Genomic DNA, 17,309 nt, shown 5'->3' on the forward strand with positions numbered 1-17,309 from the left:
TGGAAGGAAAATATACTGTGTGTGCATGTATCTTTGTGGAAGAGAGTAAGATGTAATGATTGGAGTTGTGCATGTATTTCAGGCTTAAATGCATATGCAACTTGCCGCTTTTAAAATGAGAGATGGTTGTAACTTTGCAGAAAAAGTGTTGCCACGCATCCTTTTTCTGTCCAGAGTAAGTCACAGTCATCTGTATTTTCTTTTGAAGACAGTAGAAGCATACAAATCAATACATCATTTTATGACATTATTAGATTAATGAATCGGTTATACCTTGCAGACTGATTTTTGTCACTATTCACTAATGGAATGCTTTTTAGTAAATGCAATTGTGCATATTTCTATTTCACATAGTTTTCTACATTTCTGTACTACTTCATAGACATGTATATATTTCTTTCTGTCCAGAGAAATAGAATTTATGAAGAAAGAAGAAGATCATTCAAAGCTACTTGAAGAGAGAGACCAGAAATATGCAGAACAACTAAAAATCTATCAGGAAAAAGTAAAGCAGTATTATATTTTTAATAAACTTCTGCATTCTTGGAGACATGTATCTCACTTCTGAATTTTAATTCTTGCAGATTTCAGAGCTTGAAAATAAATTGATAGCATATGAGAAAATGCCTTATGTGTTTGAAGGTGACAGTTTATTGGAAGATGGCTGTCAAAGTCCAGACCAATCTAACGAACAATCAAAGATAAAAGAAAACAATGAAAAAGAAACCAAATCAATAGAGGAAAGAATAAGTTCTTTAGATATGCTGGTTTCTGGTAAGTAGATTGTAGTATTTTTTATTTACACCTAAGGAAAATTAGGAGGCATTATATGTATAGTGGTTTTTTGTTGTTAAGAGAAATGAAGTGTTTGCTGTTTCCTTCCGACTGGGTAAATGTTTTAGCTGACTCAGTGTGGCTACTTGAGTTTAGGTTCCCCCAGCATTTTCAGTATAGTTGTAATGTATTTCTTACGTGTTGTGGGAAAGAGGAGGTGGATGGAGAGACAACTATTTTAAGAGTTATTCAGATTCTGTTAGTGAAACTACTAATGGGACTAAAACACTGAGACATGTCAGTTAAAATCCCATTTATTTCAAGCTATAATTTACAGCAAACTTGCTATGATTTTTTTGTCACACAATTTTATGCACAGAATGTAATGAAATATCAGATGGAGCTTTGAATGAGAATGAAATTTTAAAAATATTTGGTAAATTCTTACTTTGTAAAGAGTTTCTGTCCTAAAGAATGATGTTAGGAAAGCACATCTGGGGCACAAATTTTCATCTATTTGAGAACAGAATTCAGTTTTCAATCCATTAGAATTGTATTCTGTTGGATTTTATTATTTTTTAATTGAAGAAGTTGGGTAAAAATATATTTAAAATTAAATAGAAATTGCTATTGCAATGTGTCAAACAGTGCAGTATAATATGAAAATTATTTTCATACGGTAATGGTTAATAGGTAGAGTAATTCTGACTTCGATTCTGAATATTTTTCTGGACAGTGGGTTGTCTACCAGTTTGCTGGGGTTTTTGTTTGCTTTTTGAAAAGTATGTTTCTCTTGCAGATTTTGATGCTTTTGTTGGGGATACTCCCAGATTAGACACCAGTGCCCACAAAGCAAAAGCTCAGCTTGCTTTGAAAGTAAAACGCCAGCCACCTTCTCGGTCAAAGCTGAAAGAATCTCTTGGGGGTGCACAACAGACTGCAAATCTGCAGGTACTGACACTGCTACTGACACTGATGATCGTGTGCTCTGGATACTGACCATGGGTTGAGTTTTATCTGTATTTCCAATTGTAAGTGTTCTTCATGCTTCATTCAGGCTGTGCCAAAGCATCCTTGTTCTATGCTGCATCAAATGAAAAAAACCTTTGAGGGTTCATGACATACATGGGAACTTTGGCATGTTTTTGTGGCACAGTTCACAAAAAGTTCAGAGTTCACAAGAAGTTTGCCAGTAAAATGTTCTCGTTTTTCTGGAAAACAACTGAAGAACTGAGGTATAGATAGGCAATATTTGAGAGAGCCTTTAGTAGAAGGAGGACACTGAACTAATTCAGTGAGACTGAAAACTGGCTGCATTGAATTGGCAGGGCTAATATGTACCAGAACATTTCTGATTTGGCTAGAAAAAGTTTTCTTGGGATGTGCAGAAAGATGTGTATAGAGGTGGGTAACACGTTCTAAAATCAGATTCATGTGATTCAGATGGTATCCACAAGTATGTAGGTTCAGAAAATTTCCTGAACTGAAGAAATTTGCTTAGCACATCCTTCCACCCTGGTAAAAGAACAGACAATAAATGAGTATATGTCATGTTTATCAAAAAATAACTTTCAAATTTATTGAAGGATGAAGATTCAGAAGACCATGTTCTCAACAGAGAATCTTCTTCTATGTACCTAACTAAGACCTTAGAAACAAGTGAAAAATTACCTCTCCCGTGCCTGGATGACACAGATCGAAAGAGTGAAAAACCTGAGAAAAGAGAAAGCACAGAAAGTCCTCTGGAGTCAAGCCCTTCTGCTTCCACACACTCTTCTCCAGTACACAAACCAAACAACGAAAATAGCATAACCACCACTCGGTCACCTCCTCCTGAAGGGATGACTCCAAATTCTCCTCAAGGGTACCTCAAGAATGTTAAGCAAAGAGAAGCAAAAGGGAAAGGGAAGGAAGCCAAGGGTAAGATTTAAGGGTTTATTATTATTTTAATTCTTCAGGATTGAAGTTTTACAAATTTTAGATGTAATCAGTAAAGGTCCTAATACATTTTTGCAAAACACTAGCCTCATAAGTGGCAATGTATTGAAGGGTAAGTCTGATGGATTTCCTGATTCCCAGAAAAATTCATTGTTGGCTTTGTGCTTCCAGACATTATGCAGTATTTAAACAGGATGCAGATTCTGAGAATTGTGGTAATTGCCACATTACTCATCGTGCCCTCTTAGGATATTTGTCACTAGAAGAAGGTTAAAGGTATTATAATCAGCCTAGTCACTATTAGTCATTATTTGATAGGAATAGGTTTTTTTTTTCTTATGAATAATTGAAAAAGGTATCTAATATAATCTTTTAAATGTTTGATATTTTCTGTAATCCGCTAGTACAAATGCATAAATACAGATGATTTTCTGTCTTTGCCCTACAGCTCAGACAAAACCATTCTTTCAATACCTTGAAACAGGATTTGTTTTATACTGTCCTTATTTTGTATGTGTCTATAAAGACTCAAACAAAACTAGTCTAAAACAAACACCACTTACTAAGACGTATACCTAATACGTCTGTGATTTTGCTTTCTTTTCTCCAGTTTTTTTGTGATGGCAGAAGCATTGTAAACTTTTTTTTTTTGCAAATTGGCCATGGATTTGCTAATTAATGCAGTACATGAGGATTGATATTGAAAGCTTGCTCTTTGTGAACAAAAAGACACTAAATGCTGTTTCTGCTAGATTGTTACTTTCTAACTGTGTTTAAATGTTTGCCTATTATTTTATTGAATTAATCCTTTCTATTACCTTTTCATCCATTCGTGTATCAGTCTGTATTTTAACCTACTGTGCCATGTTTAAGAAATTACCTCCTTCCTTAAAATACTGCCTCTGGGGAAAAAGAGGTGGAAACAAATGTCAGTATTAAAAGTAATTCTTCTGGTTTTGTATTCAAGCTGATAGGAAAAAAAGCCAGTTTAACTGTAGTTATAATTTGTTGGATGTTATATATTTAGAAAAAGTGCTTAACTAATTACCTGAAGTTCTAATTTTTGTCAGAAACTACTAATTAGATATGCAAAATAAGGGGAAAGCTCTTGACTAACCTGACTGGTCGGGTATGTAATCTTTGAGATAATCCTTCCTGAAATATATAATTGTTATTTGCTGATGGAGTGATGGGTAGTTGACCTCAGTTTTGTGTACTAAACAGGCTTTTTGGTTGTTATGGTCCTTGAAGGAGTCTGTGTATATCATGTCAGGAGTTGTTTTGAAGGTAGAGCTTAAAATTTACTTTCTTTCTCAAAATGTGAACTGCATCTCTTTGACAGGTAGCTAAGTTAGGAAACATATGATTTGCAACGCAAAATGTATTTCAATTATTTTTTTAAAATCTAGTAGCCTGAGAATTTAAAAGTAAGTGCATTTAGGACTTGCGGTAATCTGCCACAGTCCAATGAGAAGAGGTCAGTGGTTCTTGTCACTTAATTTTGCATAGTAATTGAGAAGTTGGTATTGAACATGCTTCCTTTGGCAAAAAATTGGGTCCTAAGAGGTTTTATTCCAGTTTTAAAAATAAGAGCCTTGGAGGAGCTTCAAAGTCGCAGCTGTTTCTTCAGAGCAGCCACAGTTTGTATGCCATTTCCAGTGAACTCAGCTTGTCAGGGGCTGTCTGCTCTCCAGGTACTGACCATCGTGTGGGTTAGGCACAGCTTCTGGAGCAGGCTGCTTGTGTACATAGCCCATGTTTGCAGCAGCTGGCCTGGGCTAGCTACTGAACCAAAAATAATACCAAAGGAGCTTCTGCAATACTGCAAGAGTAATAAAGAAATACTAAATGCTATATCTTATACTGGTTATGTGGTTGTATGTTTTGAAGTTGACGTTTTGCAAAAGAAAGAGGTACTTTTTTCTAAACCTGTCATAAACTAACTTTTGTTTGTAATTCATTAGAGCAAAAATCTGTGGTAATTTTTACCTTTCTGTAGACTGTATAGAATTACTCTTTATCAAAAGGAGTACTTCTGAATAGTTATCAGCAACTGTTACATTGCCATTTTTCAGTGGCTGGTACAGACAGAATGATGGGAAGATGCCACAGAAAATAACTTAAACTGGCTGATATGGCTGTAGTATTTTCAGTTATTATCTGTGTGCAGGAACGGTAGTTTTAACACTGTCACCCAGATCCTAGTATCTGACTTAAAAACTTCATCATTAGTAGCTGAAAATTGCAGGTATTTTTACAACAACATTTTTATTTTTCACCTCTCTATGAAAACAGAAGAAAGGAAAAATGAAGACAGGACAGCAGAAACAAATGAAGGAATTCCACCAGGGAAGTCCAAAAGGAGATTTCCAGATTTTGGGTGAGATTTTACATGTGTTCCTTTGGAAATAAGTGTTGTTCTGTGTTATTTTTGAGAATATTATGTTCTCTAATTAAACCAATGTTGAGGAGTCCAGTAATGCTACTTCATAAGACCTTTGAACATGGGGTAAAGCTTGTTGAAGCCAGCTAACGTTAAAGACTTAGACTGGTACTGCAATAAATGCATCATAACATAAAAATTAGCTGATTTCACACACTGATAGTGTATGTAGTTAGTGACTTTGCTCAAGTTGCCATGCATTGCTTAGGAGCAGTAATGTAGCAGTAAAACTGTGGTTTTCCTCCTGGTTGTATCCAGTATATGCTAGGCTTCTTTAGGCATTTTCTGTATTTATTTTGGTTATCTGTGGCTTTTGAAAGGGTACTGTCATGATTCTTGAATAGAATATGAGTGCCAGAACTTTTTTAATTGCATGCAGAATTATGCTTTGTGTAATAATATAAATGTGGCTTTTCATAACTGTTGAAGTCAATGTGAAAACGAACTTGCTGATTTAAAGAAATGTAAATGTTAGTGCTTTATGAAATTTGTGGTTTTTTCACTGCAGTGGATTGCGGAAATCCGGGGGCAAGGGTAAGAAGCAAGAAAAAGAAAATCTAAGAGGTTCTCTGGATAGCAGGTAGGTCTTTTGTTAGTTTATACATACATGCTGCATTCCTAAAATTTGTAGCCTAAGGACTTGTTTAAAACTGTCAATAATGTTTGATCTTAAAGTAAATTCTTGTATAACAGTGGCAAAAATTCTGTGAAGATTTAATAATACAGAGATGAGCTTCTAATCTCACAGAAGAGAGTAGAGGAGACAACCTTAAAACTGTATTTTCCTTAGGAAGATGAATGTTGAGTAAATTAAGTTAGCAATTACTTGAAATTATTTAATTGTGTGAAATACTGTAATAATTTGTATTGTTATATAACTCATTATTTTCCATGGATATTTAAAGGCAAGTATCAGTTTTCATTGCAAGTATCAGTTTGCTGTGAAACTGGTAAAAATAAGCGGTGTGGTTTGAGTTTGTTCTTGTTTTTAACGGGCTGGTTGTGTATTTGAGGGATGGGATGGGGTTTTTTGCTGTTGTTATTTAAACAGAATTTCATCTGCTTATCTCAGAGGTTCCCGAGAACTTTTGGATGACTCTGGCAACAATCTATCAGCATCAGATTCAGATTCCCCTGCTCCTACTTGCATGCCTTTCTCTTGGTTTGGAGACAGCCACAAAGAGCCTCAGGTTTCAAGTAGCGGTCTGCAGGTTACTCAGAGTGGGCAGGATGGTTGTGAGCATGGTCAAGACAAGAACAGAAGCAAGGTAAAGATGACTAATTTGTGCTTTGAATGTTTAAATGTTGCATTTTGATGAAGTAAAAATATCAGTGGTTAGTGTGTGGAAGCCTTATGACTCAGTCCTTTACCACATCACCTCTACAAACATTGCTGGAGAAGTTTGAGATACTACAGCTCTCACAAGCAGGAATCATGTGAGTGTTCCTGTTCCCTCCTTCAGTTGCAGCATCAGTAGAGGGCTATTCAGGCTGAAGTAGCATCTAAGGAAGAATCACAGGGCGTGTTTTTTCACGGGTTAGTAATGCTAAAAGTAATGCTAATTTCAGGAAAACATAGTTTTAGAGCTCTAATCTGTTTTCCAGGCTAGTCATGGAGGAATTGTGCATAAATAGATGTCAGCTGTCCAAACAGTTGGCCACAAGTTCTTACTGTACTGGAATGTAGGATTGGAGTACCAGACAGATGGGGGAAGATAGTATCCTACTTTTCATTAACAAATAGAGTATTAAAAGCCAAGAAACACATCTATAGAACACTTTCTTCCAGGCTTCTGAGTAGCTAATAATCTAATAATTTAGAGCCTTTTAACCAGATCTTGAGAGTGAGGCTACACAGTTCAGTCTATAACCATAGAGTTTAAACTATTTGAAAGAAACAGCTTTAGAAACTAAAAGGTGTAATGTGTGTGCTGTCTGAGTATTTGGTAAAACCTTTTTCAATTTAACACTATTCCCAGCAATTTTACTGACTGTATTCTCGTTTCCTTTCGATTTTGTCCAATTGAAAATTACAGTTATTTGAGTAAGGTGGTTTATTCTTGAGTTTCACACTTTTTCTTCACTTTGGATGGCTAAAATACTCTTTCATGTATTGGTTTTCTTCTGTGCTGTTAGAAAGAAAGGAGTTGTATATATGGAAGAGAAACTTGCCACGTTTTAGTCCATGAAGTCACTGATATTTTGCAGAGATTGCAGATAACAAGTTTGCTTTCCATGTTTCCAGATGGTGATTGCACTAAAATGCTGTTGTAATACCTTTTTTAAAATACTGTTTCACTAGTGTAAATCTGCAGTCCCTGTGATAGTAGTAAATGGTCTGATTTTAGAACCATACGATAACACAGGAACTTGATAAGAGTAGGAATTTTTTAATCTCTGAAGTAGAACGGTACTTCACAAAATGCTGCCCAGTGTGCATCAGTCTTGTGTATTTACAGCTCCTGCATTAGTTGCTTCTCTTGGAGCCTGTAGTGGCCAAAAGATGTTTCTGTAAATAACCCAAGAATTTGGAAGGTATATGCATATTCTTGGATACAATTTTTGATTAAATAGTAATGCATGGCTGGTCTCTTAATAGGCTGGTCTCTTGATAGGCTGTAGTTGGTCTCCTAATAGGCTGTAGCAAAGCTGTGAAGAGTTGTTTCCTGTATAGATAAGGAATTAGTGGGTTTGTCATTGATTCAGAGGAACACATTGGTCCCCTCTTCATTGCTCCTTTCTATCTGATTTGAATAAGTTTTGTAAGCATAGTAAAAGTCCCACTGCTGCATTTCTACTATAAGCACCCATAATGTGCTTAAGCAGCTCCTAAAGTTTTCGTATACCTACCATATATACCTACCTTTGGCAATCAAAATTTACAGATATTACCAGATTGAGTGCTCTCTTCCTTTCCACATTGTTCTGAAGTAATAGTTTTTTCTTCTTTTGTTCTTACTGGACTATACTTCCCAAGATGATTACTGCATCAACCTTCCAGCTGGTTTCTTGCCTACTGGTTTGGTGTTTTTTGTTTCCTTCTCATGCTCCAGTATGTAATTGTTGTTTGCTGCTCTCTTCCTTAGTTCCAGGTGCAAACCAGCAGCTGGAAGATTATGCAAGTCTCCAGCTATATTCTTGCTTTGTAAAATGATAGAACAGATTCTCATACATTCATTAATCATAAAATCATACTTTTCCTCTCCAAAGTCAGGCTGGTTTCCCTTTGCAATGTTTGGGGTCTTTTGTGAACATGGTGATGTGACAGTGGTTGCTGCTTCAAATTATGACTAATTGTTTTAGATCTGAACTTAGGGTTGATAATTACATATGTACAGTTACAAGGCTTTGGCTTTTTTTGCTGTGAAAAGACATTAAAACTAACTGCTTGACCACTCAGAAGTGAGTCTTGTTACTAAAACAATATAAAAGCAAAGGACAAAATCACCTTTCCAGAATTCAAGGAAAGAATACTCCTTTTTGTTGATATTAACTCAAAATTTATAAAGAAATATATCATAAATATAGCAATAGCATTTACTCCTTTTATGTTTGTAGTATCCCATGTGATCATATGACAGCATTTCTTAAACAGGAGGTAAAAGTAGAAAGCCTAAAATAAGAACTTGGTCATTTAAAAAATCTCTGTGAAACCAAGTCTTTTGCATTGTGTATAATTTTTGTAGTTGTGTTTTCGCATTGATGATGCAAGGAATATAATCACATTCCTTATTACCTGGTTTCTGGTTTTGCAAAATTTGCCTCTGAAACTTACTATACTTGAAATGTTTTTGCTTTCTTAAAATGGTTCTGAAGTTAGTTTTAAACTTACAGTGTGACAAAGTAGTGAGTCAGCTTCTTGATCCTTGTGAAAACAAAAACACAGGAACTAAAATCCAGTGTGCTCGCAGACAGTTCTTAAATTAGTCCCTTGGTGAAATTCTCTGATACAATACACACACATAGTGTTTATACCCATTGTTTTTCCAGAATACTACTTAGCTTCTGTAAGTGTGTATGCAGTCTTTCATTTTCAGAGCAAGGAAGAACAGTGTGGTATAAACTACATCCTAGTACCTTAAATGATAGGAAGCATAACTATAAAACCTCTTCTGTCCAGATTCTGTGCTATTCAAGAGTCAAAACCCTTTGCAACTGGCTCTAAATGCTTAAAAGGCAATTACTCCTATTAACTGATTAGGAGCAGAGGGAGAGAAAATATTACAACTGGTGCTCAGATGCTTTACTTTTGGCTATGTTTTTATTATTGTATCTTTTAGTTTTGTTTGTCTGAGTTGTTCTTGATTTTCTCTGTAAAAGTAGGAAGAGTGAACTGAGGGCAGCTAAAAGAAAAGCTCTTAAATAGATTTTCAGTTTGGGTAGAAGTTAATTTGAGAATAAGTTGATGGAAAAAGTATTCAGTTGTTTCTGGTAATAATTTTTACATCTGAAAGACTGAAGAAGACCTAAAATTTAATGTAATTAATAAAATAATCTACATGGTAAACAGAACACCATTTTTCAGTCAAGAAAAGTACTACACAGAGATAGCAGGAAAAACTCAAGTTGTGGGGGTTTATGTTTGTTGTGTTGTGGTGGTGATGGCTTTTTTCTTGAGCTTTGCTGTGGTGTTTTACAGGCTGAAAATGTGTATCAATAATTTAGAGTATAAGGGAGTGCACTTACAAAACAAAAATAGAATAATCTGGAAAACAGAGTTCAGGTGAAATTGAAATCAGAACACAAATACAGAAGTGATAAATGAAGGTAACTACAAAAATATAGTTCACTTTTACAAGCATAGCTAACTGAAGAAAAATATCCTTAAGATCAGCCTTATTTAGGATCTGAGGTTATTTATGCACATAGGGATGTGGTATGGCATCGTTACAAAGTGTAATTGGTTGATTAGAGACATAGAGAACATTAGAGAAAATACTGGTAAATAACTACTTACTGTTTGTAGGCAGCAAAGAGTAGTGCTGAGACATGCCTCCTACTTTTGCCTTTCTAAAAATGTATGGTTTTGGCAGAATTATTTTTCACTCAGTAATGCAAAATATTCTCAAGGTCACAATCTGAGTTGGAAATGGAGGGAATCAACAGAACGCTACCTTCTGAAACACATTCATAGTCTTTGTGGAGGTTTCAGTTTAATGAAAGTTCATCATGAACAAGTCCAACAAATGCATTTTAAATTGGTTCTCCCACAGTGTGGTATGCCTGCTGAAAAAGTAACTGATGCACTTCCTTGTGTATTCTAACACCATTTCAGGTTATGACTGATTCTCTGCACAAGTTGCTATTATTGGGGATATTGCTTTAAGTTTGTTACTGCATTTCTGAATTCAGAAGTTTAACAAAATACAAGTCAGATGCTTGATACAGTTAGTACATTTCATATGTGTTCTAATGGTAACTGAGTCATACTATTTTTTTTAACCAAAAATCAGAATTACTAGAATGTCACCTAATGACCTGCTTTTCCAAGAAGTGAGTTAATAAAACATTATTTCCACTTGTTTGCAGAGTAGAATTGTCATAGATGATACATACCATAGCAAGCCAAGTTGTGAACTTTCAGGGTTAGTGACAGAACCAAATCTGTCAGGTCGTTCACACACTTTAACCTTCTCTTCAAATGAGGTGAGTTTCAAAGTGTGTATATGTGTGTTGTTGATGTTGTTGTTCACACTACAGCATGTTTCATAGAAACAGATGTGTGTAATGTGAAACTAGATGGCTGTTCCATATTTGAATGTTGAAGAGCACTATAAAGAAGTTGTTAAATGAACTAAGGACATGCACTAGTGAAAGACAGATCAGCCTGTGTGCTCTGAGCCTAATTATATCATAAAAATTGGAATGAACTCACTGATCAAATAGAAGCTTTTAGTTTTAAGTATAACGCTGTTCTGTTCCACTGATTTAAAGTAACTTCCTGGGTGAATGAAAACTGCAACATTTTTGACCTCGCCTTCACATCTTGTGCAGGTCTGTTTTATGATAAAATTTCCTATCAATAAAAACAAAACCAAAAAAAAGTCAAAAAACATGGTGGTTCTGATAGATAGGTAGAAATTAGACACCTGAAAGTGTGTTCATTCCCCTAGAGAACTAATTCTTTCGGCTACAGCTGAAACCCAAAGTCCCCACTTTGGTAGCATTCTGAGATGCTGTCTCTTGGTGTTTGACTGATGGACATCTTAATAAATTAAATCCTTTCGTTTAGGAAAACTCATTAAAAACAGAATATCGTTATCTTATGTAAAATGAATTAGAGGGCTTGCCAGACTGGTGGTTCATTAATGTAATGGGATTTTTATTAGCTGTCTTAAGTCAGTCATTGGTGAAAATCTTACCATATTCCCAGTAATATGTAGAAAGTCACCACAGTCTTACAAACAATGTTATAAATTCACTGACATAAAAATCTGAGGTGTCAAAAATCATATAACTAGTTTGCAGGTTGTAGTAGTGGATTAAGTTTTTGCAGGTTTGGTCTTTTTTTTGAGACTAATAGTCTTAGATCTAATGAAAACCAGAGGAACTCCAGTTAATAATCTATCTTTGCAAGTACTCCCTGCAGTTTTTTGAATGGAATGCTTTGTGAATAGAATGTGTTTCTCAAACTTTCAAGGAGTACAAATTATAAGGCTTTATTAAAGATGTCTTCCTGAATATTGTTCTTTGATCAGTATTACAAAATTTCAGTAAATTTTGGATTCTAAAACTAAAATGAAAGCAGTTTGACTAATTGTCCATGTGTAAAGTGATGATTTAAGCCTCTTTTTATTATAGATGAGTTCCAGTGTTCTGTCTAGTTCATATGTCGCTTATTGTCCTGGTTTTGCATGACCAGTGAAAGCTGTTTGTATCTTTTCAGTAATTCCATTGAGTATCAAGGGCCTACTCTGAGGAAAACAAGGAACAAACTCTGAACTGTTTCCTCATTTGGAAAGCAGTATGTGTGAACAAAAATACATAGTTCTGTTCTTTGTGTTTTTTAAAGTTTGTAGTCTAGATCTGGGAAAAGTAATCAATCTTACAGCAATTTAGGCCATTTCAAATCACAGAATTGAAGGGGTTAGAAAAGACCTGCAAGATCAAGTCCAGCCTATGACTGGACTTGAACACCACCTTGTCAAGTAGACCATGGCACTGAGTGCCGTGTTCAGTCTTTCCTTAAACATCTCCAGGGACAGTGACTCCGCCACCTCCCTGGGAGTCCATTCCAATGTTGAATCACCTTTGCTGTGAAGAAAGTCTTCCTGATGTTCAACCTGAATCTTACCTGGCTAGCTGAAGACTATGTCCTCTTGTCACTGGGTGTCTGGGAGAAGAGGCGGCCCCCCCACCTGGCTACACCCTCCTTCTAGCGAGTTGTAGAGAGTGATAAGGTCCTCTTGAGGATCCTCCAGGCTAAACACCCCCAGCTCCCTCAGCTGCTCCTCGTGGGATTTGTGCTCCACAACCTTCACCAGCTTCAGTGCCCTTCTCTGGACCTGTTCCAGCACCTCAATGTCCTTTCTGAACAGAGAGGCCCAGGACTGGACACAGCACCCAAGGTGTGACCTCACCAGTGCTGAGTACAGGACAGTCATTGCCCTTGGCCCTTTTGGCCACACTATTCCTGATACAGGCCAGGATTGCCCCTGGCTTTCTTGGCCACCTGGGCACGCACTGGCTCATGTTCAGCTGCTGTCTACCAGCACCCCAAGCCCTTTCCCACGGGGCCACTTTCCAGCCACTCTGCCCCCAGTCTGTAGCACTGCATGGGGCTGCTGTGGCCAATTTGTAGGACCCAGCAGTTGGTCACGTAGAACCTCAGGCTCTTGGTCTGGCCCATCCATCCAGCCTGTCCAGGTCCCTCCGCAGGGTTTTCCTACCCTCCAACAGATCGACACTCTGACTAAACTTGGTGTTGTCCACAAATTTAGTGAGGGTACACTCAATCCCTTCATTCAAATCACCAGTAAAGATACTGAACAGGATCCTTAACTTAAGCTCTTACTAATTTCTGCCTGATGGGTTCATGAGTATGCAGGATGAGTTGTGCTAGCCAGTGTAACTCCAGCTTTCAGAGGAGTGGGCTGTTGAACACTGCCTTATAAATCCTGGAGGTTTTGGGAAACTGGAGATAGGAACAGCTCTTAGACACCTACCTAGGGGCAGCACTGAGGGGGTCTGCCTCTGCTGTGCAGGTGCTCACAGGCAGTTTGGGCATGTGACTGCCTGCTGAGAGTCCAGTTGTCAGTAGCCAGCTAGTTACAGCAGAGGCACTTCACTCACAGATGGTTAGCAAGCTAGCTTGGTAATCCTTCTAATGTTCCTAATATGCTAAATGGTGTGGTGGCAGTGGTGTTTTCTTGGGCTTTATGTTTTTATCTCCAGAGCCTTTATTTGCTTTCTGAGTCACATGCATTTTTATGCAGGAGCACATGGCTTTCTCACTCTTCCATACCTTAGAAGTAGTTTTAGATCTGCTTTCTGAATTTGCAGCTGATCTCTTTCTTGTGTGTGTAGTGGCTGTTTTGGGGACTCTTAACTTCGCTGTACAAACACAACTTGGCATGTTCCTTCTGCCTCTGAATGGACATTTGAGGAAAAAAATGATGCAGAGGTATTATTTAATGACCAATAATCCTTACTCAAAAATTGGTCTTCTTCATCTTATCCTTCTACAGTTTTCACTTTCCTGATATTTTGAAAAATAGTCACAGGTGCTTTCCCTTGTGTAGTAGTGAAAAATTCAAACTTCATAGTATTAAATATCTGTGAGGAGATGATGATGATGTCTGTGTTTTAACACAGATTCAGATGTTGCTACAACTTCTGGTTTTAGGGTTCTGTCTTTACAAATATGAAGTAAAAGGAGTTTGTTAGCAATTGATGATGCTGAAGCTACAATTCATAGCTAAGCCTGTAGAATCCTCCATAGTGCAGTCTGTTAGATGCTCTAATCTGTGCTGCTTGGACAAATTGGTTTAGAGAGTCCTCAAGATTCTGTCAGGGGACACCAATTCTCTGACAAAATGAAAGAATCTGAGTCTTTCTTTTTTGACAAGAATGCATCTTCAGGTACTTTCACTCTGAAATTACAGAAGTGAAGTTCTTGCATGGCTTGCACAGATTCAACAAATCTAGAGTGAGTTCTAACTGGAACAAAACACACATTTTTTCATATAAAGGAGATCTATAGATACATACACACCCCTATCTCAAATTATAAAAGTACATAGATACATTAAAAATATGTATGTGACAGCAATATATTTTAATATTTCTTCAGTGCCCTTCTCTGAGCCTGTTCCAGCACCTCAATGTCCTTTCTGAACAGAGAGGCCCAGAACTGGATACAGCACTCAAGGTGGCTGATAGACCACACCTGAAATACAGGTCCAGCCTAAAATACAAAGTGTTTCCCCTTTTTTATGTACTATTCATGAACACTTGTTAGTATGGGACAAAGTTGCCAATATATTTTTTTTTATTGCAATATCAGGTTGGGGAAGTACTCTTAGGTAAAATTATTTTAAATAAATGTGCATTTTTAAATTCCCCTGCTTATTTATCCAGGTAATCTTCTTTGTATGAAGCATCTCAAGCTTGATAGCTTGGATAGAAGACTCAGTTGTCTTGATACAGATGCTGTATAGAGCACTTCAAGCCAATCCTCTTCTAGAGCCCTTCGCTGTTATTTTATGCAAATTGCTATTCTCCTTTCGCACATCAGTAAGGCAGATGCGTTCATTGTATCTACATAAGCATTTTGATTTGGATAAGGAGTTCATTCTTGAAATAAATATTCTGATTGTTCCCACTTGCCTTACTTTGATTTATCTCAGAAATCAAATCAGATGTGCTCCTACAGTGGTCCTGCTACATTCCAGCTGCTAGTGGCCATTGAGTCTTTGTGATCAAACTCAGGCTATTTGGAAGTGAAAATCCATTGAAATGCTTGTACTGTGGATTTTCAGACTCAGCAGAAACTGTTCAGCTCTACAAACTCATTCCTATTTTTATGGATTGCCTCTTAATGTAGCCACTGTCCCTTGTTTCACAGACCAGGGAAAGCAAAACCATTTTGAATGTGTAGTCCTTCGCTACATTGGAAATTCGAAAATTCTGTTTCCCCTCATTTGTGTCTTCCATCCTGCGTGCTCAGATCCATTGTGTTGTATGATCAGATCATGTGACAAGCCTACATGTCACTGTCTTTGACTTGTAATCGCCACAATAATTTTGTTACATCAATAAACTCTCCCAAATATTCCATCAAATAAGCTGGATTTTGTGAGATCCCTTTCGCTGGCAGCTGTAGTTGTTCACCTGCGATTTAACATGATCATCTCTCAAATCTGTGACTAGAAAACTCCTTTTTTCCATGTTTTCTATTTACAAATGCATGTAAGACTTGCTGGAAAAGGGGAGCATATTTTCTGCTGTTTGCAAATATCTTGGATTAGAAGTCTGCAAGTCTAATGTAGCCTATACTCAGTCATGAGCTGGTGAGAGATGATTCTGGATAGTTAATAAAACTTCAGTTAACTGATGTTAGTGATTCAAGTACCACACTGGATTTTCTTCTCTGCAGACACTGAGCTCTGTTGTGTAGCTTTTCTTTTGTGATGAAGTAACAGTGTTTCAGGACAAACAGCAGTACCTTTTCCCCTTGGAAGCAAAATGAAATTGAAGAAGGGTGCCTCAAAAGCTCTGTGAGCTGGCAAAGTGTATTTTCAGTGGAAGTCTACAAGCTGCTATGTTTCTGAAATGGTCATCTTCTATTTGGGCAGTCCTTATAAAATATCAACCTAATAGCATTAGTTCAAAGAACAGACAGTCTTCTCTTGACAAATGTACAAAATGTAATAAAACTGTACCTAGAACACTCACCAGATTTACTGGCTACTAGAATTGTTTTTATTCTGGATTTCCATCAGTTAACAATAATAATAGAGTTGAAGTGTGTGATAATTCTTTATGCAGTGTAAGGTAGCATCTAACATTAAGATAGAGCTACCTTAACCAACTAACTGAGGAAGTGTGTTCATTGTTTGGATAGGTCCAATTTACCATTTATGTTCTGTTTCTGACTTTGTGTTGTATGTTGAAGTGTCTTGTTTATAGTAAATTAGGCAAACTGATCTCAAGAACTTTACTTTTGGAGTAGAGCATGTGTAAAAATGCACTTTGTTAACCAAACTCACCTGACAACTGGAATTCAACATACAGTCAAGTAAAATATTGCTTATGGTGACTTTTCTCAATTGGTTAGGCATTGGATGATGAATTTACAACAACAGGAAAACAAAATCAATGGCACAGTAGACCTATTTCTGAATGGACCACCCAGCAAGTATGCCACTGGTTAATGGGAATGAACATGGAGCAGTATATCACAGAGTTCACAGCTATGAATGTAGATGGACAGCAGTTGATGCAGCTCGACAGTGAGAAGCTGAAGGTATGTGTACATCCCAGGACTGATTTGTAACTGTATTGGTTTCACTGCTTATTTAGACATATTTTTAACTTACAAAGTCAAATTTCCTGGTTCTGTGGCTTTTTAAGGGATAGAGTTACTCGCTCTTGTTATTTTATTTTGAGTTGCTTTTTAAATATTTGGAGAGTGTATAGTTAGGTGTAGTAATTGATTGTAGAATTAAAGGCTGTTTATAGCCAGAAAAATAACAAATTTTACTTCCTTGGAAATGAAAGGAAGCATATTTGTCCAAGGAGTCTTGATACATCTGTCACCAATCTCAACTAAGGTCATAGCAAAACAAGTTCTGTCCAATTGAAATAGAATTGCAGGATCCAGTTTTAGAAATCTGTTTCTTCAACATTTGCTCTTCAAATGGGAAGGCTGAAATCCTATCTGGTGACATTTTAAATGTTTCAAGTTTTTACTCCTGCTGGAAATACATATTCTGCATCTTCTGAGCCTTTTCTTGCCATATTGCACCTGGAAGCTGTAGTACATATGTATCCCTTCTAGTTCTGGTAAATTCCTGCAGTTTTTCTTTCTTGTTAGATTATGAGACTGCATTATGGACAGGCAAGATGTGCAGCTAGAAGAGGTTCATTGCTCTGCTCTGGCGTATGGCAAATTATTATTAATGATCAATAGCAGAATGTGAGGGGCTTAGGG

General features: G+C 36.8%; 1 protein-coding gene across 6 annotated transcripts in view; it reads left to right on the forward strand.

The window, feature by feature from the left end:
• Nucleotides 1-17,309, forward strand: part of LOC118688650 (neurabin-1-like) — a 60,885-nt gene that overhangs the window by 41,382 nt on the left and 2,194 nt on the right. For 4 of the 6 annotated variants that reach the window (XM_036386349.2, XM_036386348.2, XM_036386347.2 and 1 more), the window contains exons 10-18: nt 409-505; nt 585-774; nt 1,574-1,725; nt 2,361-2,694; nt 5,008-5,092; nt 5,664-5,735; nt 6,228-6,423; nt 10,685-10,801; nt 16,434-16,622. In XM_036386349.2, the coding sequence (XP_036242242.1) occupies nt 409-505; nt 585-774; nt 1,574-1,725; nt 2,361-2,694; nt 5,008-5,092; nt 5,664-5,735; nt 6,228-6,423; nt 10,685-10,801; nt 16,434-16,622 (1,432 nt within the window). Of the gene's footprint in view, nt 1-408; nt 506-584; nt 775-1,573; nt 1,726-2,360; nt 2,695-5,007; nt 5,093-5,663; nt 5,736-6,227; nt 6,424-10,684; nt 10,802-16,433; nt 16,623-17,309 lie in introns of those variants that run through there. The other 2 variants (XR_008508485.1, XM_054515355.1) reach the window with 2 other exon arrangements.

The sequence above is a fragment of the Molothrus ater genome, chromosome 7, assembly GCF_012460135.2.
Source record: "Molothrus ater isolate BHLD 08-10-18 breed brown headed cowbird chromosome 7, BPBGC_Mater_1.1, whole genome shotgun sequence".
NCBI lineage: Eukaryota > Metazoa > Chordata > Aves > Passeriformes > Icteridae > Molothrus > Molothrus ater.